Source organism: Antechinus flavipes, chromosome 1 (assembly GCF_016432865.1).
Source record: "Antechinus flavipes isolate AdamAnt ecotype Samford, QLD, Australia chromosome 1, AdamAnt_v2, whole genome shotgun sequence".
NCBI lineage: Eukaryota > Metazoa > Chordata > Mammalia > Dasyuromorphia > Dasyuridae > Antechinus > Antechinus flavipes.
In genome coordinates this window covers 191,058,572-191,086,376 of record NC_067398.1, presented here as the reverse complement: position 1 = coordinate 191,086,376, position 27,805 = coordinate 191,058,572, and the positions used below count along the sequence as shown (strand labels likewise).

The window sequence follows — 27,805 nt, the reverse complement described above, 5'->3', positions numbered from 1 at the left end:
TGCATTCCTGGGACACATAAGAAAAGAGTCATACCTATGCTTTGTTCTCAGATATTTTCTTCAAAATTCTGTTACACATAATAGTGGCATAATGAGTCAGAGAAATGAGGGACCTTCAACTCCACTGTTTCTTATTAGTCTAGTCCCAAGAGGAATTCAATGAATGTAGAGCAGGCTTTGTAGAAGAAGATGTTTATGTTTCACACTGGAAATTCAATTGACAGTGAAAGAAAAGGATGAGAAGAGTAAAATTTGTATTACAGGATCAACTGAAGATTGGTTTAGTGACATAATTTCAAAATGTATTTAAATATTTAAATATGAAGTTACAGGTTACATTTTCCCATTATTTCTTGACTCTCATTGCATCCAGGTCGCCTCCAGTTGTTCTGATCTCTATCTTGCCATTGGACCCATATGACTCCTAAGGAAAAAGTGAGGCTGCACAGCCCTCTTTCACCTGAATACAATTCACTTGAATGTCACAGCATCACCTCCATGAGGTCATGGTGCTCTTTAAGAATAAAGGACAAACAAAGGCCACTTTCACTTTTCTATAAAATCAACTTAGGGTTTGACATTTTAGTGAAGAATCTCCCTGTGAATTGCGAACAGCAACAAATCCTGTAAATTGCTGCCCTCCAGAAGGATGTGTATTCCCTGATGTGAATCCATAGAAACTCCTGTACTTCCTTTAGAAGTTTAGGTAGGATCTCATAAACTTATCTTTAGAGAGAAAAAGGCTTCCTATTCCCTGTTTATTGTTTCGGAATACTTCCAGAAAGACCGTTTGAAAACTTCCTACGGAGTTGATCCGTGTGACTGCTAAAGCGCTGTAGCGGTTTTCTCTCAGTGTTACAATAAGAAAGAAAGGCTATGTTAGTTACAAAAAAAAAAAAAAAAAAAAAAAACCCAGCGGCCGGCCCGCAAAGGGAGGCATCAGAAGCCTCCGCCCCCTACGTCCGGCGATTGGCTGGTTTCTGCTCATCATTTCCCTGCTTGGAAAAGGGAAGGGCCAGTGACGTTCCAGAGCCCAGCTGCAGCCTCTGCCACCTCAGTTGCACAAGGTGTTGAATCTGAAAGGAAAGGAGAGCATGAGTGAGACAGGCGCGGAGCTGTAGGGAACGCCCCGGGACCCAGAGCAGAACCAGGGTGCCACTGCAAACCTCCGACCTTTTCACTAGCATGCGAGGAACAGCCGCCGCCGTCGTCGCCGCCGCCGCCGCAGCAGCAGCAGCTACTGCCACTGCCACTGCCACTGCCACTGTCTTCTGTGTCCCTGATCTCTTGTGATCAGAGCTCCGGGCGTCCGTCTTATTTTATAGATTTTCATCCTCTCCCCATACACACCAAACGGATTCTTTATGCAAAGCGAAGGTGTAAAAGGGGGGAAAAAAGGATTTCCCTGGGCTGGCAAGATGCGCTCCATCAGGAAGAGGTGGACTATTTGCACGATAAGTATCCTCCTGATCGTTTATAAGACAAAAGAAATAGCAAGAACTGAGGAGCATCAGGAAACGCAACTCATAGGGTAAATGCAAAGTGTGGGTCTAACAAAAGAGATAGAAGACATGATAACGTGGATGAGGGAACAGCTGGAGAGAGGATGTGTGTGTGTGTGTGTGTGTGTGTGTGTGTGTGTGTGTGTGTGTGCGCTCGTTTTGTGTCTGTTTAGTCTCTTAAATAAAATAGCTCCTACTCAAATGTGTTTCCTCAACCTCCATATCCTTTCCATTAGTAGTTCAGCTGTGCATGTGCGGTCTTAATGCCTGAAAAAGTCAAAGGAGAACTACTCATATGTAAACAAGGAGTTAGTAGAGGGGACTCCCTATCAACCTTAGAGGTAGAATCTAAATGAGTTAGATCTCTATTTACCTTGCCCACTCAGTACACAAAGAAAATAGGTTGCTGAGTTAATGAGCTTACAAACTCCAAAAAGTAGATACTACCTTTCCCCTTTCTCCTTTCTTCCTTCATTCTTCCTCTATACCTCTGTGTACCAGAATTTTTAACTAACAACCAGTATCTCGATTTTTATTTACACATTCTTTGTGAACGACGATTTTGACATCTTGGTAGCAGCTTTAAGAACTGCGATGCAGAACGCTACAAAATAACATTTTTTCCTTCTGTTTCTTCGTTTCCTTTAAAGGGACAAATGGTTTAAGAACATTCCAAGGTCTCTTTAATTATCTTAGTGTTGCCCTTCCTTCCTCCCCGTTTTTGGTGACTTTGAAGTTTATCCAAGAGGTTAGTGCAACTTTGCTATTGTAGCTTGCAAACATTTTGTGAGGGTGTGAAATTGGCTTTAAAGACAGTTAAAAATCCAATTTTGGAAACAAGTCTTCTTCAGACGACTAACTCAGAAACTCCTTGTTAGCAGATTTCTGCTGGTTTATTATCTCAGCTTTTACTCAGAGTGGATAAAAACTACACTTTCTGTGTCCCTGTTAAGGAGTGCTAACCCTCCCTTCACCTCCATACACACACCCCAAACTTCGTGCAGGAATAGACTGCCGCTCCCAAAAGACTAACTGTCTAAGTTAAAAGGATGAGAAAGGGAGGGGGGATTCATTTAGGTAGACATGACTATTCTATAAAGAAGTCAGTTTATTAGAAATATTGTAGCTAGGGGGAAGAGGAAGGTTTGAAAGACTAGTTATTTAAAATGTGTAAAAAACAGATTTGGATTGGGGTGGGGGTGGGGTGCAAGAGTATATGTCTCGTGGGGGAGGCGGGATAGGGAAATAGAAAATCTGGTACAGAGCAATTGACAAAGAGGAAGCTTTTGGTAAAGCAGGGTGGTGGAAGCAGTGGGCGGAGAGTACGGGATAAACCCTGCAGACCTGTCTCTCCATCAGACAAAGGGGGTCTCTAGAAAACTAATGGACAGAGGGTGAGATTTCCATAGATGGAGAAGGTCTGCTTTCTCCTTGGGAACACGTAGGGGTAAGCCATTTCCAGAAGTCAAGCTTTTGTAACTGGAATAACTGTGAAAGGGCTTCAGTACGAGAGGGGCGTGCAGTCTAAAAGGCTCTTTCCACTGGGAAGATAGGGTAGAAGGGGCGTGCCTGGAGAGGGAGGCAGATACGACATGTGCTTATTGCTCCTCCACTTGCTCGCCAGGAGCGTGTTACTCGGGCGAACTAAGGACGGTTCCTCATGTACCCCTTCTTCTTGGGTGCAGTCGACATGCTCTTCTTTTACAGCCCAGTTAAGCTTCGGACTTGAGGCTGCAGTCCCAAGCCGGAGGAAGAGCGTAGGCTGGCCCTATTTGCAATTGAGGATGCCGAACTGGTGCACCCTCAAGAGCCTGAGCTGCGGTTTCCCCTTGCTGTTAAAAGAAAACGCGCAGAATTGCAGAGCTGAATAGATTCCTTTTAACTAGTATCTGTCTTCTCTACCTGAGCGAAGGAGAAAACTGATTCTACAAAATTAGTAAACATGAGGAACCTTTTTGTTGCGGGGAAACGGGTTCCCCTTCTGTTCTGAAGACACTTGTGTGGCTCGGATGGAACAATGTGTGCTCCTCCTTATTTAACTCGAGCAATTACTGTTTTGTGCAGTGAGACTATTGCCAGCTAGATTGAGCTCCTCCCATTTCTCCCCTCCCCCTACTCCTGTTCTTTGGACCCATCAGCTCCCTGACTGCTAAACCAGTCTGACGCCCCTTTGGTTCTTTCTGGGGTCTCAGGGTTATTTTTGTTGGCCCTAACTCTAGATAGATGTCCCGTTTTGCCGAAAGCTTCTCCCATTCTCCAAGGTTGAAACTTGGCGTAATATAGAGCTCAACCTGCGAAGAGCCTGGGACTCTACAACCGATAGAATTACTAGTAAAAGGCTTCATTAAACAATTCTTTAATGACAGCTTTTTTTTTTTTCCCGATCTTTCTATTTTCCCAATCTTCCACTGAAATCCCAGAGCATCCCAAGTTGTTTATTTCAGATTAACAGGGCACAGAAATCCAGTTCTGTGTCCAGACCAATATTCAAAATATGAGTTAAACAACAGACTCAGAGGCTGGCCTTTGGGGGGCACTACGTGCATTGCAGGTGGGCAGTAAGGGATTTCTGAGAGCCATCTACAGCTTTGAGCTGAGGTTTAGAGTTGGAAGTATAATTACATATTCACTTCCCGAAAGTTCCAGCATCCTGGGTTTTATAACTCTTGTCCAAAGCTTCATCTTTTTCCTGGGAGGGAAAGTCAGCGATAGATTTAGAATCAGTGATAACTCCTTAAAATATGAGTGTCCAAATACTAGATATTAAAGAAAAATTTCTGGGAAAGAAGAGAAATAATGTAGTGCTTAACACAATGTTTTCTATTACTCTATTAATATACTCACCTTGAAGATAACTTGAGATTAGTTGAAGAAAATGAGATATGTTTAGCCTGAATCAGAGAATCCTGGGAAGACTAGACACCCACCTTCACTTTATCTGAAGTGTTGTCTCTTATATGGATGAAGAATAAGACTCAGATTTTTGTTTGTTTTGGTTTGTTCTGGGAGGTTTTTGGCCCTTGAGATCAGGACTAGTAAAAGTTGTAAAGAAGTAATTTCAGGGAAAAATTTTCAAGTCTTCCTAACCTTAAAAACTAAGCAGAAATAGAGTAGGATTCTTTGGGATCTAGTGGTTTTCCTTTCAGCATATAGTCTTCAAGGAAAGGCTGATTAACCATTTGTTGGTTTTGTTCTAAAGAAGATTGGAGAGGGGAGAGGACATTGAATTCTTAAAAACCTATATCTATATATCTCTATATACCTATATTTCTCTCTCTCTCTCTCTCTCTCTCTCTCTCTCTCTCTCTCTCGACTAGACTGCTACTGAAGTCATTTCCAACTTTGAAATGTGGTGATTGGGTGAACAGCAACTGTTATAACAAGCATACTCTGACCAATGAATAATCTCGTTATTCTAAATATAAACAAAGCAGTAATATATGAGAGATACTACTAGATTTATAGTTAGGGAGACCAGGGTTCAATCTCAACTCTTATCACTCACTACTAGGTGACCTTGGTTATCATTTATAGAATGAGGGTGGTTGGATTGGTTTCATCTCTCAGATCCCTTCCAGCTACAAATCTCTGATTCTTTCACTTCTTATAGAGACTTTCCCTAGAATGCTCTTTGACTTGCTTTCCATTAACTAGTGATCAGTTGAGAATATATGACATATTTTAATCACATCGTTGATTGATCAATGTCTTCATAATAAGAGAAATGTTTAATATATTTATAAGATATATTTATTGTTGTGGTGCATAAATATGCATAATATTTTTAAATTTCATGCATATGTAAAATGAAGTTAGTAGAGATAATCAGGAAAAATAAGTGAGCAAATGAATAGAAATATGTGATATTTACATTTAGTTATTCTGTGTATTTTGTTCACTTTTATAAACTATCTTAATTTTTTAAAAAATCATTCACTATGTTCTTTAGGGTAGGAACTGGTATATGGACTAGATCTTTAATTAAATTGGCATAAAATAGTTTTCTCTAAGAATGGAGGCCAGTACCTTCTTAATGAACTAGAGTTTTAGAGAGTCTTTAGAGTTGTCTAGAGCAGGGCTTCTTAAACTTTTCCCACCCACGACCTCTTTTTGTCTGAGGAATTTTTATGCATTCCCAAATAAGATATATAAAATACATATACAAATTTAACATTTATTGACCATAAATCATAATTTCATGACCTCCACATTTAGTTATGAGACCGATGGGGTTTAAGAATCTTTAGTTTAGAACTCCCAGGATCACACAGTCAGAATATGTCAGGAGGGATTTGGAAAAGAAAAAAAAAAATCATGCTTTGAGATCATCTCTGTGTCTGATAAACTGTCATGCAGCTACTTACTTTAAGAAATTTTGTCATGTTCAAATTAGCTTAAAAAATTTCATGTTGTGTACCATTAGCAAGTATATGTATTCTCCACTCATTTGTTAAGTGACAAATACAGCAAAACTTAGTTTCAATTTATCTCTGTGTGGGCTTTACTATTGCATATTAAGAAATCCAAAATTGAGTCATCTAATTTAGCTCATACATTCACATGAAATTCTACTCATTACTATTGGAATTCTTTGGAAAAGTAGAAAGTTCTCCTTTACTGCCATATGCCTCTGTTTTAACATTATGTTAATGATAAAGACAGCCAATTTGATTTTTGTGTGAAAAAGGATTCACATGAACATTTACTTTATGGTGAAGAATTTATACCAAACACAAGTGAAAAAAAAAAAAAAAACTTACCTTTGTTCATGAAGAGTTTTGCAGCATATTTTAATGCAAAAAAAATTGAGATAAAATTTTGTTATTTGAAAGTATGATTAAAAGTATGCTATTGCACTATATTTGTACTCTGGCAATCTATCCTATGTTGAATAAGTTGTGAAGATGTATGGGAAACATTTCAAAAGGTAAATATTATTTTTAGGTACTAGTAACATAATTAGGTATTAGTAACATAACTTCTGTCATGCAGAAGACATGCTTAAGGAATTATTTTTAGCTCAGTATGAGGAAGGATTTCTTCTGATATAGTTTTATGTTGTATGCTTTCTTTGATATATTTTGTTAATTTTTCTTTAGGCATGTGTATTGTATCATATTGTAAAATAGGCTTATGCCAAAAATATGTTCTCTGATGTTGTTTAGAAGTTTTGTTTTAGCTGGATAGAAGGAAATAAGATTGACAACACTGTAGAGCATGCACCGGAAGGAAAGTACCTTATAATAAGGCAGGATGTTGTCAGGGTCATGAGTTAAGTACTCAGAGAGTGATTGAAATTTGCACAGAAAAACTATGTCACAACCTCAGACAGCAAATCAAATCCCAGACATTTGAGATGTCATTGCTGTTGGTGAAATGGAGATAGGTGAGAAAGTTTGTTTATCTAAATTAACAATGCCTTCTTTCTGTTATATGTTGTGATTCACATAACCACTCATAAAATCCAGACACAGTGCATGCTATATTGTTGAGCCATTGATTCTAGGCATATTGCAGTTTTTATGAGCAAAACATGAAATCAACAAGCATTCACTAAATACCTACTATTTGTCCAGCACTATGATGGATGTTAGGTATATAGGAAAAAGTAACAGTCCCTGATCTCAAGGAGATTGCATCTTCTTGAGATTACAATATCCACAAATGAGCTGGAAATGCTTGGTGGTGCAGTGAATAGAGTGCTTGGTCTAGAGTTAGGAAGACCAGAGTTCTAATCTGGTCTCAGATACTAACTAGCTGTGTGCCTCTTGGCAAGCCACTTAAACTCTGTCAATCTCAGTTTCCTCAATTGCAAAGTGAGAATAATAATAATACCTAATTCACTGGATTATTGTGAGAATAAAGTTAAATAATGTAAAGCATAGTATCTAGCACATAGTAAGTGCTAAATAAATTCTTATTTCCTTCCTCTTCCCTATGTATAAAGTGTATATAAAATGAACACAAAAATACATTTGCAACTAGATTGATCATGATGAGGGTCAATAACCCCTCATGACCTTTATTAAATATTTCTCATTTAAAAAAACTGAATGACTTCAGTGTATTAAATATGTGTGTGTGTGTGTGTGTGTGTATATATATATATATCTCACAACAAATAATCCCATGATAACAATTATTCAGCATATATGTGTGTCTTCCTCATACACAATCTTTACCTTTCCAAAAAGGCATGATAAATGTAGTGATGAGAAAAATACATTTTAATCATTCTACGAACTTTCACAAACACATTATTTTATGTGAGATAATTTCTACTTATAGAAAGATGCTGCTACTGTGGCTACTGACTTATTGTTAGTAGAACATGTGCTTTTGTGTTGTTTTTCCAAGACTGATGATATATTTGCACTTAGCCACTCATAGTCTTTTAAAAAACCCAGTAACTAAAGCTCAAATGTTCTTACCTATCTGTCTATATTTTTATTTGTGGACAACTACAGTCATTAGGCATAAAATATAAAAATTGACTTCAGTGCCACTGAATGCTAAATTATTCTTTATGTTCCCTTCCATCTTGAGCAACCTTTGTAAGATGATTATTATTAGCTATGTATGGGCATGCTAATGTATCATTTTCATCAGTAAAGATATTTTAGGATATTAATTTTAAAAGAACTCTAAATTTGGGAGGGGGCGTTGACTGCAGATTTTCATTTCCACTGCTTCAGATTCTAACTACATCATTTAAAAAGAATGCAAAACAAAATACTGTACAGTAAGCCTCCAATTACAGAATTCATCCAGCAGCTGTTGCCCAGGCAAAATTTCCATTGATAGTGGGAGAGGTTTGCTTGCATAATAACTATAGAATGAATTGAAGACTGTGTAAAATTCTCTCTTATATTACTTTTGTAATATAAGACTCTATTATTTATATTATTTAATATATTTACTTTAAAAAGTCAATAACACATGAAGAAATAGTTGTACATTTTGGAAAAAGGCTTATGGTTTTTCATTGTCTTCTCTTAAACAGCTGCATGCTTGAGATCAGATTTATACTAATGAAAGAATAAGAAAACATTCAAGCATAGGACTAATTTGTTTTAGTGTCTAGAGTTAAATATTGATTCTTTTTCTCTTTAATAACAAAGAGGTGAAGTGCCGAGTTGGAGGACAACTAGGTATTACAGTGATCAGAGTGTGCCAGGCCTAGAGTCAGGAAGATTTGAATTCAAATGTAGCCTCAGACAATGACAAACTCTGTGGCCTAGGATCAGTTTCCACACCTGTAAAATGAATGGAGAAGCAAAAGGCAAACCATTTTAGTATCTTTGCCAAGAAAACCCCAAATGAAGTTGCAGAGTCAGGCATCATTGAAAATACATACCCACACTCACATAGACCCCTTCCCTCCCCCCACTCCCCATGCACAGGGCAGCTAGGTAGCACAGTGGATAGAGCACCAGCCCTTAAGTCAGGAGGACCTGAGTTCAAATCCAGCCTCAGACATCTAACATTCTCTAGCTGTGGATTTCTAGGCAAGTCACTTAACCCCAATTGCTTCAGCAAAAATTAAAAAAAAAAAAAAATCTGCACACACACACACACACACACACACTCACCACTACTTAATTCAGGACCAGTCTTCTTATTGTCTTGTCTTTTAAGACCAGAGTGCATCAAAGTTAATGGTATGATTAGCCCCAAAAGAGGAGGAAACTGTCTATGTAGTCATTTTAATTTCCTCTATGTAGAGGAGTGTAGACATTTGAATAGATGACTTTAAAAATTTTATGACTTTCCCCTTATGAAAATAATACTTTATTTCAAAAAGTATGAGCTTTTTCCCAATTATAAGGCTCAGTTTTGCAACTTGAGTGCCGATTAGAGTGACTTCTTCAGGTTCTAGATGACTTCTCTAAAATTATGTAGCTCATGAATCTTCACAAGTATATTTCCTATTAACAAACAATGGATACAACTGTTCCTGAGTGAAAGCTTACAATAGTATAGCATGGTAATAACAGTAACTACAACTCCTTCCTCCCAGAAACCCAAGAAGTTCTACAAATATACACAGTGTCCATGGAAATTATGGGCTTTAACTTAAAGAGTACAAGAGTAATAGACACACATATAAGAATACATGTATGTCGAGGCAGCTCACAACTCCTTTTACTGCTTCCTCACTCAGGTAATTGGCGATCTGCTGTAGTCTTGTTTGTATGGTGTGTGTGTGTGTGTGTGTGTGTGTGTGTGTGTGTCCTGTGCATATTGTGAAATGGGTATAGTGTCTCCCACCAGTTGACTAGCTCCTTAAGCTTTAGCAAGGATTGGAGTGGAGTGGTAAAGAGAAATTCCTCTCTTGTCACCACTCTCCAGGATTTTCTCCCTAGACAGTTACTTGCTTAAAATTTCTGCCATCTTTGAACTGCTAAAGTTTATTCAGAATTGATCAGTTTAAATAACCTAGGAGCATCCAAATTGGTTTTACTTATTTGCTTCAACTGGAGAGGTATCCCCACTTCAGAAGGAAATAATTTTCGATACTTTATCAACTAATAGAGGTTAAAGATACCAGAGGGAGAGAATTAACATTCCTCTTCTCTTATATGTGAATTTATGTTCTGGTATAATTATCCCTCTCTCATCTTCCCCTTGAGTCTGCCCTATTTCTATAAATACCATAGAATGAGCTTCATTTGGGTTACTTTCACTGATATGTCTATCAAATTTGATTATTTTGCAATGCTTCTGAATAATCGTTGTGTTCTTCAACTTTAAAAAAAGTTCATTTTCTGTGTTATATTTCAGAGATGGTGAGTTGTGTTCCAGTAGACCACTGGTCAATAATTCTAATAACATCATTCGAAAAGGTGGATCTTCGATCTTTCAGCACTCTGTAGAAGGTTGGAAAATCAATTCTTCTTTGGTCTTGGAAATAAGGTAAGCAAAACAGCCCATTTCATTTATTCTTTGTCCTGTAACTTTTTGATGCTAGGAAACTTATTTAGACCTTTAGATTTATAATTTAAAATGTATAGTTTTAATAAAATATTATAATGTCTATATTAGATATATCCCCATTAAATGGGACAAAGTTAATTAAAGTCAAATCATACTATCATCACAATGTTTAAGAATAGCTATGTGGAATTATATTGTGGTGTCTTTTTCATAAGAATAGAAAATCTCAGTTTTTTTATATTCCATGTAGTTTTCCTTATAATTATTAATTTAATATGAATATTCATTTTTAGATCTTACATCAATACTTTGAAATTCTACTATGCATTCAAAAAATTCTAATAGTATTTCAGTTGTTTATGTCCCTGTCTTCTCTTCTCTACTGGTCTTTAAAATTCTTGAAGAGATAGATTAAGCCTTATCATTTTTATAATTGATAAAATTCATCTTTAGAATTCCCTGTTTCTAAAATGCTTTCCATACAACTCTGTGAAGGAGCTAAAGTTAAAGTTGTTAAAGGAATTAAGTTTAAGGAGTTAACTTAAAGGAGTTAAATTAAAATTGTATTCTCTCTGAAAATGAGGTCAAATAGCCTACTTATTGCTTGTGTACAAAATAGATGTCATAGTAGGATTTTAATAACCATCTAGCTTTATTTTTTAATTTTTTCAGTTTGTTTTGCTTTTAATCAGGGAAAATAATTTTATATAAATATTATACATGCAGAATAGAAAGAAAATAAACATTTATATAGCACCTATTTATTATATGCCAGACACTGTAAAAAGTGCTTTGCAAATATTACTTCATTTGATCCTCATATCAACACATTGGGGAAACTGAGACAGACAATTTAAGTGACCTTCTCAGTTTACATAACTAAGAAATGTCTGAGATTAGATTTGAATTTGGTCTTCCTAACTCCAGCCCCTAGTGCTCTACCCATTAACCCACATAGCTGCCTTATGTATTTACACAGTGAAAAATCCCATTTGAATAAAAAATTACTTTGCCTCCAAAACTCATTCCTTTACCACCTGCTCTCTTTCTCTGTCCCTCCCAAAGATCAGGAAAACCTAAAAATAGGATGTCTAGCTAGAAGTAGAATGGAATGGGCTTGGCTTGTAAAATTTTATATGGAATTATTGGTTCACATGCCCCTAGAACCAATAAAATTCTTTTTCTTTTCTATTGAAACTTTTTATTTTCAAAATATATACATGGATAATTTTCTACATTTACCCCTATAAAACTCTGTGTTCTAATTTTTCCTTCCCTTCCCTCATCCTCTTCCTCAGTTGGCAAGTGATCCAATATATGTTGAACATGTGCAATTCCTCTACACATATTTCCACAAATATCATGCTGCTCCAGAAAAATCCGATCAAAAAGGAAAAAAAAAATCGAGAAAGAAAATAAATTGCAAGCAAACAATAACAAAAAGAGTGAAAATACTATTTTGGGGTCCACATTTAGTTTCCACTGTCCTTTTTCTGGGTATAGATGGCTTTTTTTCATCACCTAAGCTTCTTAGGATCCTTTGTTTCCTCCAAAAATTGGTCAAATGACACCTTCTATATGAAACCTCTTTTGATTCTTCTATTTGCTAATAGACCTCAAATTAATCTTGTATTTATTTTGTATGTGCTCACTTATATTTGTAATATTTCACTTTAAAAAATGTAAACTTCTTGAGGGCAAAGATCACTTTATTTTTATCTTCATCATCTCAGTTCCTAGCACAGTGTCTGGCACTTAAATGCTTGTTGATTGATTGAAAAAGCAATATAAGTTTGAAATAAGACAATAGCAATGAAAATAAAATGGGTGTGAATTGCTATGAGATAAATTATGAAGACATTTAATAAGACACTGATTCAATATTGTTATAAAGCAAAGGAAATATTAAAAAAATGTCTGGGAGAATATTTGGTATTAATAGGAGTAGAAAATTCAAGTGGAAAATTAGTTTCAATAATGGTAGAATATAATGTTATAGGTTTTAAACATGTTGACTCTGAAATGATAGTAGAACATAATTCCATATCCTAAATAAAGATCTGGGATTCCATTTTATTGAACTTTCTCCACAGATACTTTTGTAGATAGATAGTTTGTGAGTTTCTAGAGCAAAAAATGACAAAAAAAAAAGCAAAAAATACCCAATTTTCAAAAAAAATCTCCCCCCAAACCTATTAATTCAATCCAAAAAATACTAATTAAATGTCTATTATGCACAAACTACTCTGTGTTCACTTGGTGGCCAACTCTCTAATGTACTTTTTCATTAATGTTGATCCTTTGTCAGTAGACACATAGACAATTCCTGGGTTCACACTCAGAATTTTTCTATCCTGGAAGGTCAGCACTTGTACTCAATTGACATGGTCTTCAAGAATCTAGGATATAACTCTCATGTCACAGTGAGGTAGTGATATGGGTTTTCAATCTCTGAGAATATGCAGTAGGCTTATGGAAATGTAGAACTTTTTTTTTTTTTTTTTAGAGAAGACAGAAATACAAGTCATATGCTTTTAAATTTAATTGAAGTTATGAAAGAAAATGAATGTGAAAAGACAATAGAAAGACAACAAAAAGGCAAGGACAGAATCCAGAGCATGTTTACATTAACATATTGAATGGGGAAAAGAAAGCCATAATAAAACCTTTTAGTCAATAAGGATTTATTAATCACCTATCTAAATGGAAGGTACTGCTCTAATAAACTTGGGAATACTAAAAACAAAAAATATAGTCCATATACTCAAGGATCCCATAATTTAAGTAATAGAAGTTAAACCAAAATAGTAAAAAAAAAAAAAAAAAAAAAAAAAAAAAGATAGGATCAAGTATAGATGATTCAAACAACATATAGTAGGCTGTTCATACCTAGAATGTTCATACTATTATAGTATCTACTGATGGAGATATGAAAATAAATAATACAAGGCCAGTTTTCAAGAAATTTATAATGTAATGGAAAAGAGAAGGCATATAATAATGTCATATTTATATGTTTAATATTTATAAAGCATTTTCTCATGTCTCATGTCTATCCAGTCCTAATTTTTCTTCTGACTTCCAATTTCCCCTTACCAACTATCTACTGAACATCTAGAAATTGATTACCCCTAGATATCTGAAATGCAACAAGTCCAAAACTGAGATCATTATATTTATCCTCAAACTTCTCCCTCATCCTAGCTTCTCTCTTGTTGAGGGCATGGAGAATTCTATTATCCTTCCAGTCTCATAGGCTCTCAACTTTAGTGTCATTCTGGATTTCTCACTTGCATCCATACCATACTTATTCAATCTATTGCCAAGTCTTATTATTTCTACCTTTGCAATCTATCTTCTATATGTCCTCTTTTTTTTTTTTTTTTTTTTTTTTTCCTGAAAGTTACCTAGATGCATAGACACTATCACTTCATTCTTGCATTATTACTATGGTCTGCTGATAGCTACCCTTATCTCAAGTTTCTCTCCACAACAATTCATCCTCCATTCAGCTGCCAAAGTAATCTTAAAACCCAACCCTTATCATGTCACTATCCTACTAAATAAACCCCAAATTTCCCTGTTATCTCTAAGATCAAATATGAAATGCTACATTTGACTTTTGAAGCTCTTTGTGATCTATTTTTTTCCCCTTTGGTTTCTTGCATATTGTGTATTGTTTCAATAGCATCCTACACCTAATGACCCTGTTTGAGGTTTTCTGGGAAAAGATCCTGGTCCGTTTTTCCATTTCCTTCTTTAGCTCATTTTTACAGATGAAGGAATGGAAGCAAACAGGGTTAAGTGACTTGTTCAGGGTCACATAGCTAGTAAGTATCTGAAATTGAATTAGAACCCAGGTTTTATTGATTCCAGGTATGGTAATCCAACCATTTCTCCACCTTGCTTCCCCTCTTAAATTGTATTTGCCTATACATACTATAGCATCTAGTTACTCTGGCTTCCTTACTGTTCCTCACAAAAGATATATCTCTGTATAGTTTCACACACAAACACACACACGCACACACACACAAACTTAGTCCCTGTTCTCAAGAAGCACACAGTCTAACAGGGGAGACAACATAAAAATGTGTGTGTGTGTGTGTGTGTGTGTGTGTGTGTGTGTGTGTAGGTGGGAATCGTTACATGTTTATGGAGATAGTCTCTGAAAGTGTAAATATTAAAGGATACCAGAACAGGAATTAATAAGAAGCTGCTATGCTGTTTCTAGAGCAGGAAAGATGGGTAGAAGGAGGTTTTCGTCTATGAAGAGGATGCCATGAAGAGGGAATAATAACTGGATAAGCACATATAGAAAGGTAAATGAAGAAACTCAAATCAGAAAATCAAGAGCTTATCCAATAAAGGAGGTGATGGGATCTACTGAAAATGAGATGAATTGGGATTTGGAGCTGGTAGTAAATGGAGAAAGTTTTCAAATATTGATGTGGAGAATAGTCTAGCAAATCAATAAGACATAAGAAACAATCTTGCCAAGGAGCTACAAAAATTCAGTTAAAGGTAGATAGCATAAGTTCATAGTGTGTCCACTCAGCCCAGATTTGTTATTTTCTTTAGGGACATTCTGTTGGTTTGGTTATAGTAGTGAAGGCAGCAAGTGGAGGCAATTATAAGTTCTTCTTAAGATTTTACCATGAGGTAGATAATGATGATGATGGTGATGATGAAGATGGTGATATTAATTTACATTTTAAGTATTAGTTATTTGTTAAATGCTCAGTGTTCCATATACTATATACTATTGTTTAATGTTGTTTTTTTTGGTACTAGATTTATAAAACATTTTTCTCACTACAAATTTGTGGGATAAGTTTTCTGAAATACAGAAGTTGTGACTTGATGAGAATCTGGAGGTGGTGTATATAGTTATACTTTACTATTTACTGTAATCCTTTTTCCTAAAAGGAGCTAAATATTTCCTTCATTCAGACAAGGATAAAGACCAAAGATCATAGGACTTAAAAGATAAGTATATATGTCTATATACATATAAATGCATATACACACACACACATGCACATTCATATTACACCCATGTATGTATATATGCACATACATATAAGCTATATATAAAACCTTTGGCCCCATAAATCATCTTTGTTTATTTAATATATCATCTATCTACTTAATCCCTTATTAACAAAAGCTGGAGGACACTGCAATTTAGAGTTTGTGAGTTATCCATTATCACAGAGTTATTTCTTTGTTTTTGTTCTCTATTCTTAGAAATTTTTATCATTTAATTCCTGGAGTTGTTTATTCTTAGAAATATGCTTAGACATTATTATAGATTAGTTTCTTTATATAAATAATAGAGACCCAAGACTAGCAAAATGACCAGTGATTTTATATAGTCTCACATATGGTACCTTATTGAACCAAATGTTCATGAATATTACAAGTACTTAGCAGAAGCTCACATTTATCATTATAAATCAACCAAACCTAATGTTTGTATATAGTATTGTATATAGTTCAGAAAAAAGGGAAGTAAGATTATTGAAGTATTAAGAGTTGTCTGGTCACTCAGAGTGGGTCATGGATTATAAAAGAACTGTTATGCTGATAACATCAGAAACTATGGAAAGCCCTAATAATGCTGTGAGGGTATACTTAAGTATTTATCTCATGGAAAGGCATAGAGAAGAATCAGGATGGATTGTGATCTGTATTAGAAGAAATGTCCAAATTACTGAGCTCACAGATCCATAAGGAGGATAATACAGGTCCTCAATTCTTCCTTTTTCAACTTTGATTTGTACTATATTTTATGTATATCGTTTACTCTTTGGGGGATGTTGGAGCCCAAAATACTAATTATAAACTGACTCAAATGATTCACTGCTCTGCCTTTGGTGCTCCCTTAAAATTAGAATAGATTGTTTTCACATTTTTGATTAGAATGTGATTGGTACTAATTTATTGCAACTGATGGTATGAATAGAAAATTGATCTGTTATTTCATGGTTTCTCCTTTAGAATTAAATGAAGAAAAATACACAATAACATACTGAGCCAATCTTGACTAATGTATTCACTTGTCAGATCTTTGCAATGAACAAATAGTTTGTTTAAAAGTGTTCAGTGAACACATAGTGCATAAAATTTATTAAAATCTATAAATGACAGTGACTAGTGGTATTTAAATAAAATTGTTGTAAAATAATAAAATATTTAAAATGTTAAAAGATGCCTGATTTTGGTTTGACTTTTTCAAATAGACTTTAAGACCCTCAGTAAGTACTCTAAATTTTACTTTCAAAAATATCTATTTTCCCATAGTCGCTATTAAATATATGATCTTAGATTATCAAGCTTCAAGTGGCTTCAGAATCCATCACTTTTTATTATACAATAGAGGGACCTAAAGCCCATCATATTAAGTAGCTTTTCTAAATCACAGATAGTAAATATCACAGGCAATCTGCTAATACAAAAGCAGTGTTCTTTTCACAGTACTATGCTATTTTCCACTCAGCAATGATATTTTACCTTCCTTAAATATATTCAGATCTATGCTCTGTAAGGATGCAAAATATTTTAATTTATACAAACATTAATTTCTGGAAGATTTTTAAACTGACAACATTGTATCAATCATATATAACCCTTTCATAAAATCCTAAATATATTATCAAATAATTAATATATTAAACTCACTTTGGTTAAAATTTGAAATATCCATATATTTTAAGATAGTCTAACTTTTCCTTATTCTTCAGAGAGCATCTCATCTATATTTCAACTGCATTCAAGTGCATTAATACACTCAGAAGGGATTCCCATATATTTATCATAGTTTTTTTATTGCTAGAAAATTATACCAGAGAGTTATATGTATATGTTTGTTTTATTTAAAGGTTCTGAATGTTTCAATTCAAGGTTTATGCATTTCACAGCAACTTCAAAATTATGAGAATTAATTTGGCTTTAAAGAGATATAGCCTTTCCTTGAGGACCTTAAATGAAGGGCATTCACTATTTTCCTTTATCATTCTAATTCTTAGAAAATCTTTCTTGATGTCAAGCCTAACATTATCATTCTGAAATTTTACATATTCATCATGGTTTTTCTTTGGTCAAATAGAATATATATTCCCTCTTCCTCATATCTTTTCAAAAATCTGCACTTACTTCTCATATGGCCCATGATTTTTTCCTTCACATTAAATGTATCCACTTATTTCAATGGATCCTCTTATGCTATGGATTCAAGTCCCTCTATCATATTTGCTCTCCAATCCTGAATACTTTTTAGTATTTAGTTTTATCAGTTGTTATTTGATCATTACAGTCATGTCTGACTCTTAATAACCCTATTTGGGGTTTTCTTGTCAAAGATACTGGAATGGTTTGCCATCTCCATCTCCAGTTCATTTTATAAATGAGGAAACTGAGACAAACAAGGTTACGTGATTTGTCCATTGTCACACAGCTAGTTAAGTGTCTGAAGCCATATTTAAACTCAGGGAGATGAATCTTTCTTATTCCAGATTCAGCAGTCTCTTCACTGTGCTGACTAGCTTCCCTTCCTAAAACTCTAGAAAGAAATTCAATACTTTGGAAGTAATTTGACCACTGACTGTGGAAGAATAAAGTTGGATTCTAATTTTATTTTTGGCATCTATACATCTCTTAATAGTCCAAGATCACATTCTCTTTTTGGGTTGCCATATCACATTACTGACTCATATTGCTTTGCATTCCACTCTTTATCTTTTTACAGGAAAACTGTTTTCAGGCTCATTTTAACATGAATCACAACCAGAGGCTTATCTAGTGAGTTCTTTTTTTTTTTTTTTTAATGGCTCCTATTTGGAAAATTTATAATATATAGAAATAAATTTGAACATCATATTGAAAGATAAGTACACTGACATATTGTTGGTAGATCTTTAAATTGATCTGACCATCATGGAAAAATAATTTGAAATTATGTAAGAGAATTCATCAAACTATTCAAACTTCTCCCAAGAAAAGGACATTCAGAATCTCAAGGAATAAAATGACTCTTTGACAATTAGAATTTGGAAGGGGTACTCAGTGAAATTATAAGATACTGAGAAATAATAAAGCAAAATATTAAGAATGAAAAAAATAGAGAATGTAAGACAACTCATAAGAAAAATCAGTTATTTAGAATAGATCAAGAAAGAGAAAACATAAGACTAAGTATTCTCGTTAATGTAACATTCTTAGACTATCAAATACTGAAAGAAAAGTCCCATACTCACCAAACTATTTGAACAACATTTCATTGTTGTTATTGTAGCAAAAAAAAAAAAAAAAAACCAAGGAATATGAGTGGTTTTTGACTGGCTGGACAAGTTGTATTAAATAAATATCATATTATGCAATCATATCAATCATATCAAAGATATATATATCTTAAGAATAAGTATAAATCTGAGGATATGTGAATGACCTGATGCAGAACACTACAATCTGGCTCAGTCAACAATGTACAAGTTAGCTACATTAATGTCAATGAACGTTTCCTTTAAGGAGCTGATCTCAAATTAAATATAGACATATGAATTTCAGTCTCAGAGAACAGATGAAGAAATGTTCTTCTTTTGGTCTGGCTAAATCATTGGGACTGTGGATATGAATTGTTGCACTACCAAGGAGTTTTAGTGTTGTTGTTTTGGGGGGATTAGGTGGAGGGAATAAGAAATAATTATATAAGAATATGATTGGCATAAAAAGGCACTAATAATTTTTTTTAAATACAGCTAGATCAAGTACACAGAGTTAGAGTTTTAGATAGTAATGGTTTTAGATTGGGAGAGGATTCTGGAAAGATGGCGGAATAGGTCAGATAATTCTAAGCTCTCCAGGTTTCCCCCAAAAACAAAACTAAATTTTCCCTCAGGGCAAATGTAGACCCATGGGGAAAAAATAAAGAGTTAGGGCAGGACAGGTATCTTCTTAAGACAACCAGAAAAGGACTAAAGAAAGACCATAGGATAGTTTGGATTGTGTGAAGTATAAACACCTCTAGGTTAGGTCTTCTGAAAAAATGAGCAGGGTCCCCTAGGGCTAACTGGATTCAGAGATAGCCTCAGTCCTAAACACAAGAACTTTCACCTTTTGGACAGTGTAGGGAGTCAGGAAAAGATTGGGGAACCTCTCTGATAAGGAATGGCAGACCTAGCTGTGCAGCTAAAATGTGACCCAGAGTGCAAAAGAAATAAGCACAAGCTAGAGAGTACAGAAGCCCTGATGCAAGAAAGCTGCTGGCTGCAGACACTTATAGAAGTTCTTGGTCAGCATGGAGGACTGATGGAAGATCTGAAATCAGAGGAATCATCTTCCCCAGTCCAAGGACTAGAAGTGATTTCATTAACAAATTCTTATTAAAAAAAATAGCAGGCAAAGGAGAAAGAAATCCAACAATAGAAAGTTTCTCTGGGAATGGGGAAAACTATTACATGGAGAGGAGAGCGTCAAGTCAGAAGAAGCGACGAGTCGGGGTTGAGCTAGAGCTAGGAGAGAATTACTTCGGAAGGCAAGAGAGACAGATTCATCTTTGTGCTGGCTGGAGGCTGAAGAAAGCAGAGGCAGAGGCTGAAGCATAAACTTTTGGATTGGAGACATTTGGAGGGAGCTCTTGGAACCAAGCAGAGAGATAGGCCTCTAAGAATCTAGCTATCCAGGCCCAAGGAAAGAGACAAGACTTGGAAGGAGAAATTAACATTTGTATTTTTACCAGCTGGCTGCATTTGGGGTAATTATTGATCTGAACTGATACTAAGGCTGCCTCCAGAAAATCTCCTCGAGAAACCTTCTCTTGCAGAGAGAACTATTATATTTAAAAGAAGAAAATCACCACATTCATCCTCAGAGAAGGATACTGAAGCAAAAAAAAAAAAAAATTTTTTTTCACCTATCCCAAAGAATAATGGTAAATGGTTACCTTCCCTAAAAGGAATTCATAAAACTCAAAAAAAAATCTTTTAAAATCAAATTAGAGAAGTCAGGAAGACTTGAGTTCAAATCTGAACTCAGACACTTAATACTTCCTAATTGTGTGACCTTGGACAAGTCACTTAACTCCCATTGTCTCAGTAAAAAAAAAAGGAAAAACAAGAAGATTATGAAAAAAAATTAGCCAAGAAGAAAAGGAGATTCAGAATCTCAAGGAATAAAATGACTCTTTGACAATTAGAATTTGGAAGGGATAGTCAGTGAAATTATAAGAGACTGAGAAATAATAAAGCAAAATATTAAGAATGAAAAAATAGAAGAGAATATGAGACAACTCATAAGAAAAAAACAATTATGTAGAATAGATCAAGAAAGAGAAAACATAAGATTAACTGGACTACCTGAAAGCTTTGACAAAAAATGAATTTTAATACAATAAAACAAGAAATAATTAAAAAAAATTGTCTTGAAATGATAAAACAAGAGGGGAAAGTAGAAATAGAAAAATAAATCCTTTGATTTTTTTCACCATCTGAAAGAAATAATATAAAGAAAAATTATAAGAACATCATTGTTAAATTTCAAAATCCCCAGATCAAAGAGAAAATTTTACAAGCAACAAGAACAATAACACAATTCAAATATACGGGAACTACAATTAGAATCACACAAAACCTATCAGCTGCTACCAAAAAAATCAGGCCCTAGAATACAATATATCAACAATCAAAAGAACTAGGGTTGTGGCCAAAATATTACATTTAGAAAAATAAGTATATTGCTGAATTAAAAAAAAAAAAAAAAGAACATTCAATGAACTGTCAAATTTTCAGAACTTTGTTGCAAACAAACCTGGACTCAGTAGAAAATTTGACACGAGTCAGCATTGAAGTCTAACTTCAAGGCATTTAATAAGGACAAATTGTTTTGTTTTATATGTGGAAATGTAAACCATGTGTCTGATGGTCATTAATAATTGAGTAGTCCAAAAGAGAGATTGGGATAGAGATGTGACTCTTAAAAAAAAAAAAGCAAAGCTATCTAAGAAAAGGTAAAAACAGTAATTGTGTTCTATGAATGAGGTATGAGAGCAAGAACAAACACTGAAGAATTAAATGGGGGAAAAGGGCTGATAATTCTGTATTCTTACATTAGTAGTAGGTTAAAGAGGGAACTATACACACAAACACATATATACACATACATGTACTTATGTATATGTATGTATTGTATAACTATCTAGAAGCATATATCACCCTTCAAAATCTATAAAGAAATCACAAGGGAAGGGAATAAGATAAGATGGGGTATAGATGAGTTTGTAGAATAATAGGAATGATACAAAGTATGCAGATTAATGTAAATGGGATAAATAAGGAGGGAAAGGGTGAGAGGAGAGGATAAGGAAGGGATTCTTGGGGTAGGAGTATCAGAGGAGAGTTAAGTAATAATAAAGTAAGCTATCAGGTAGAAGTAAAGTAGAGGAGTTAGATACAGGAAATAAGAGATATACACAAAACCAATAATAATGATCAGGCTTAGAATTTATCAGGGAAAAAAAAGTAAGGATAGTAATCACTGATCTCAGATAAATTAAAAGTAGATTCAATAAAAAAAGAAATCTATATGTTACATGTAAGTCATATTAATGTTGATTTAGATCTATGTGTATATGCATATGCATATATGTATGTGTATAAGTGAATATGTATGTGAGTGTCACACACATATTCACCTATACACATACATATATACATATGCATATACACATACATCTAAATATATGTGTATATATATATATATATATATATATATATATATTCACACACACACACATACACATACACACGTATGTATAATCAGTGTTTAATTGTGACCAGTGTGGGGGAGGTAGGGGGAAGAAGGAGGAAAATGAATAAAGTAAGAAGTGCACAGCAGAGAAAATAAGAAAGCCTACAAGAAAGTAAAGAAAGGGACAATTCTGAATAGTTGTCTATTATATATGCTTTCTTGAAATGGAAATGTTTTCTTAGATGTTTTCAATTCTCTTCTGTGATTTGCTATGCACATGACAATTTTTTTGTCTTTTTTTTTTTTTTCTATTTTGTATTTGTTTAAAAAAATACCCTCCCCCTCAAAAAAAAAAAAAAAAAGAAGAAGAAGAAGAATTTTAGATTGGTTTTGTTTTGTTCTGGGTTGTGTGTGGGGGTGGGGTGTGGCAGTTGCTTCTTTTAAGTCAGCACAGGAAATATGCTCTGCTCTGAGTCTCTTGGAAACTTAACCATGAAGTGGGTCTTGTGTAAGTTCCTCTTTCCTTTCACATTAAAATTAAGGCTTTAAATATTCTTCTTGTCTTTTTTGGAAAATTAATGTTTGGGTCTTTCTGTTGTTACTATTCCAGATGCAGATAATTTTTCTTCTTCGCTTCTTGTAATCAGACAGGTTTTATTTTCAATTTCCCCTTAAATTGTTGAATGGCTCAGTTCCAGTTTAAATATAGTAGTCAGGTTGTCATTCTTTCAGTGACATTTATTTGCAGCAACCTTCTCTGAGAAACTACCCTTCTTTCCCACTCACAGTTGTGTTTCTAGAAGCAAGAAGTGGGAGGGAACGTCAAGTTCAAGGTGCACTATGTGTTTCTCCCTCCAAAAAACATCTCAGATCCCCTCTCCATGTCCTTTGAATTGTCATAGGATAGAGATCAAAGAATTTATTGGAAGAGCATAATAAGAAATATAACAATTCCCTTGTAAAGCTGGGAAGCAACATCTGAATACATACATACATACAGTTGGAGAGATTGGATACACATAGAGATCACAAGAAAGTGAGCTACCCCTTAAAGGAAAATATATACATAAAAACTATTCATGCCTCTGATGTTCTTGGGCTATTTTCATCCATCTTTGTGTATCCTAGTTTCAATCAGATGTTGCCACATATTTTTCTAAATTCCTTGGCCAAGGTACTTTTCTCTTAACAAACTCTTTTGGACAAAACCAACATCTTTACTCCAGGACCATCAGTAATATATCTTGTTTTGCCTCCTCAGTGTTGGTTCTATACTAAGTGTACTTAGTCAGATAGCTAATCCTGGTTTATGGTGACTAACAGTTATACTTCCTAAATATCCCTTCCCCAAACCACGAATGAGCTCTAATGCTCAGTTTCCATAGTTTTTAACCTCTGAATTTTTCCTGTAAGTCTATTTAAAAGAGTGGGCAGGGAAAAGTTACAGACGACACAGTGCTGATCAGGTGAAGTCCTTGTCTCAGCTAAGTGACCTTTCCATATGCAAATACTACTTCAGGTCTGAAAAAAAAACAAAATAAGAAAAGGGCCTTGCCCCCATACTTAAATAATCAATGACCTTTAAATGCTGATATTTTTATTCCTTTTAAAATCTTCTCAAGGACTGGTCTTGACTTTCAGAAACAGGTGAAACATACCAATCCCACGGGCTATTTTATAATCCACTTAATTTGAGCAATGAATATTTTCAATTTGTCTTACCTTTTAGATAAAAATTTAAACAAGTATACCATGATACTACCTATTGAGCTTCATTATGTTCAATTCGCAAAGCATTTCTATGTCAAATATTTCTGCTTGGAAATTTTTTTTTAATCCATAATTGAAGATCCCAAGTTGTAACTGATATTTTTATTTAATTGAATGGGAAATAATATGCTGAATTTCTTTATGTGTAAATTGTGTAGCACATGTCTGAGCATATTATCCTGACCTCCTACTTGGGTCTCCAAAAGGCAGATGTTGCATCTTCTTTTAGGGGCAACTTGGAGGGTTGAGGGAGGAATGAAATAATATCTTTCTAGGTCTTGAGCCCCTACCAGTGAGTTTTCCCTCATTATCAGTTAATGTTATCTAACTTAATTAGCTTTGTAAATAAATATTCATTATGATATCACCATTTCTCTTGGAAAATTAGGAATCTTAAGAAATATTCTGGATTTCTACTTTTCATCCATTGTTCATTAATTTAGATGTCTCTGTTCTGTATTCAACAGAACACAAACACTCAAAGTTTTTCTAATTTTATGTAATTTTCAGATTCCCTCTATACCATTCTATTTTTATGTAATCTCTACTTTTTAATAAGATGTTTTATTATGTTTGATATTATTTTCCACATGTACATGCTTTTTTTTTTTTTTTACTATCAGTTTGTTAGTTCATTATTGCTTGCTTATATGAATTCTTTGCTTCATAAACTCAACATTCCATAATTGATAATATTTCAGAAATTTTTTTTCAAAATATGGGTTAAGATTACCCCCTTTTTAAATGCAGAACACTGGTCAAAAAAACTCACAATCATTTTGTTTTCCAGTTACATTGAGCACTAATCTGAGATTTACTTTAATAAATCAAACTAGAAAGCATAGAGCATGATGTTGTCTTAATAGTCCTTATTTTCTGTCTCACCTTGTAGTAATATTGACTACTTTGTAAATATGTAGTGGATGATTACTCTTTTGAAAGAATCATCAGTTTTTCAGAGTTATGAGTGTTCAAATGTGGAATACCTATCCAGAAAAAAAATGCTTTTACACTCTGGCAGTTATAATATTTATTTAATACACAGATTTTATATATTTTTTGGCTATAAGAACACTTCAAATAACCAACTCCTTATGTAATTAATTTCACCTATAAAAGAGTATTGCTCAAGAATTATGGTGGTGAGTGATTATTTCTTTCATATAATATGTAATTAGTATATTTAAAGTTTAAGATTATCAGGACTTTAGTTATAAACTGGATAACCTATGGAGAGAAACAAGATTACTATTACAGAATACTGGTCACAACTTAAGTGACTTAATTATATTGAAAATTGGAAAATTTTATCACTAGAGAGCATTCACTTTATATTCCCTTTAGTACAAGCCAATGTAATCCAATTCATACCAATACAGTTTAAACCAACAAACATTTATTTTTGTTCTAGTTCAAAGAACTGTGCTAAGTTGTTGGAAACAACAACAAAAAAGTCAGTCCTAGTTCTCAATGAGGTGATACTCTATTTGTTGGGAGGAGGGTGTTCAACATAAATGTATGATAATTTGAAGGAAAATGACAAAGGACTAAACATCTAAGGGAACCATCTTCTCTAGGAGATGGTCAATGAACTAAGTCTGGAAGACTTGAGAGTCTAATAAGTACTTGTAACAAAGGAGTTATTCCAGACATTACAAAAGGCATGTAAATAGTCATTTTACATATGGTGATGAATTTCAGAAGTGACAAGTAGGTCAGTTTTACTGTAATATTAGTATATGAGTGTCATATATTGCAAGAAGCCTGAAAACATAGGCTGAAGCCAGACTATAAAGGGTTTTCAATGCCAAGATGGAAAATTTGTGTTTTATTTTAAGGAAGCATTGAAGCTTTGGGATATACTTTAGGGAAATTCTTTTGGCAGTAGTATTGAGTCTGAATTGAAGGTGGAATGTTTTGGGAGCTTGAAGTTTAGAAGGTTGTTTTGGTGGGATTGTTGATCCAGGCAAGAAGTGATGAGGGTCCTTATAGGTGAAGAAGCTGAGATTCAGAGAGCTTGTGACAAAATCACACATAGTTAAGTATCAGGGAAATAACTAAAAACCAGGACTACCATGAAAGACTATGTGATGTATAAGAAACAATCAGCAGGATGATTTCAGAAAGGCATGGACAGACTTGAATGAACTGATGCTAAATTAAGTCAATAGAACCAAGAGAACTTTGTACATACCAACAATAAGATTGTTAGATCAGTTCTGATATATATGTCTCTTTTCAACAACAAGATGATTCAGGCCAGTTCCAATAGTCATGTGACGGAGAGAGCCATCTGCTTCCAGAGAGAGGACTATGGGGACTGAGTGTGGATCACACAATATAATATTTTAATCTTTTTTTTTTTTTTTTATGGCCATCTCCTTGCATTTTGTTTTCTTTTTTTCTTTTTGATCTGATTTTTCTTGTGCTGCATGATAATTATAGAAATATAGAAGAATTTCATATATTTAACATATATTGCATTACTTGCTATCTGGGGAGGGGATAGGAGGAAGGGAGGGGAAAAATTTGGAATACAAGTTTTGCAAGGGTGAATGTTGAAAATTATCTTTGCATATATTTAGAAAATAAAAAGATTTAAAAAAACAAATTATATAATAAGCTTAACATGTAACTTTCAAAAATAAAAGATGTATGATGCTGTGCAATGATTATTGGCTTTAGAGTCAGGTCAAGCTCAAGTCCACTTACTACCTATGTGACATTGGACAAGTTAATTGACCTCTATAGGTTTTAATTTCCCCATTTGTAAAATTAGAGGGTTGAGCTAGAAGGACTCTGAGGCTTTTTCCAGACTTTAATTCTCTTATTCCAATGTTCTATTTGGAGTCCATACTCAATTTAAAAAAAAAAAAAAATTCATCATAGGACTCAATGTATTACATGCTCAGTCTACATATGAGTTATTTATCCTCTTAATTAGACACTTCAACACTAGATTGATTTGTGATCTTGTCAATATGGGTGTTTCATCTAACAGATTTTAACCCATCCATCCATAGTTTCTTTTCCTTGGGGGCTTTTCTTACTCTCTTGATATTACGTAGATCCCCATGGAGCAAAGAGGCTGTTCATCGGTTATCTCTCCTTCTTGTTACATGACAAGTCAACTTCTAGATCTTTTTACATTTCCATGGTGTAAAGTATTTTCTCTATCAGTAACAGTGAAACTGGCTTTCAAAAAAAATACATGAGAACAGCAGAACTTGACCAAATATACAGAGGAAGTTTTGGAAGGAAGTCACATAGTTTTGTTGACGTTAAAAGGTTAATTCTTAAGATCGCTGAGAATCATCACTATTCCTGTCTTCCAACTCTCGTCTCAAAAAAGTATTTTGGCTATATAAGATCATGTAGATCAAAGCTGAGGAGTCTTTTTTTCCCCAAAAATATACTCTAACCATTTTATCATAATAGGTCCTATTTCATGGCAATTATTTTAGAGTTCATAAGGAAAAAAAAAAAAAAAACCTTGGCTGTTTAAAATTTTGAATTTATTCTTGCTCACTAGTGCCATCCAGGAGGAAAGACATAATCAGATCCCAAGATCATTAATTTCCTTTACATTTTATTGACTGGTTAAAAGTGCAGTTCAAATAATAGCTAGTATGTTATAGTTTCTTGCATTTTTTCAAAGCAGTTTTTCATATATATTAGCTGTAAAATGGGGCTAATAATAGCACCTACTTTGTCACATTATGAGGATAAAATGAAATAGTGTTGGTAAAGCACTTTGCAAATTACAAAGTCCTATAAAATGCTAGCTATAATTGATGTTATTATGGTGGTTGTTGTCATTATTAGCTCAATGGGAATTCACAAGTCTTTGA

At 34.2% G+C, this 27,805-nt stretch overlaps 1 protein-coding gene across 1 annotated transcript in view; it reads left to right on the top strand.

The window, feature by feature from the left end:
• The first annotated feature begins 1,038 nt into the window (after window positions 1-1,038).
• The window catches only part of ST8SIA4 (ST8 alpha-N-acetyl-neuraminide alpha-2,8-sialyltransferase 4), a 135,881-nt gene continuing 109,114 nt past the window's right edge, over window positions 1,039-27,805 (top strand). The window contains exons 1-2 of the mRNA XM_051994256.1: window positions 1,039-1,531; window positions 10,287-10,418. Of these exons, the coding sequence (XP_051850216.1) occupies window positions 1,365-1,531; window positions 10,287-10,418 (299 nt within the window). The 5' untranslated portion in view covers window positions 1,039-1,364. The remainder of the gene's footprint in view (window positions 1,532-10,286; window positions 10,419-27,805) is intronic.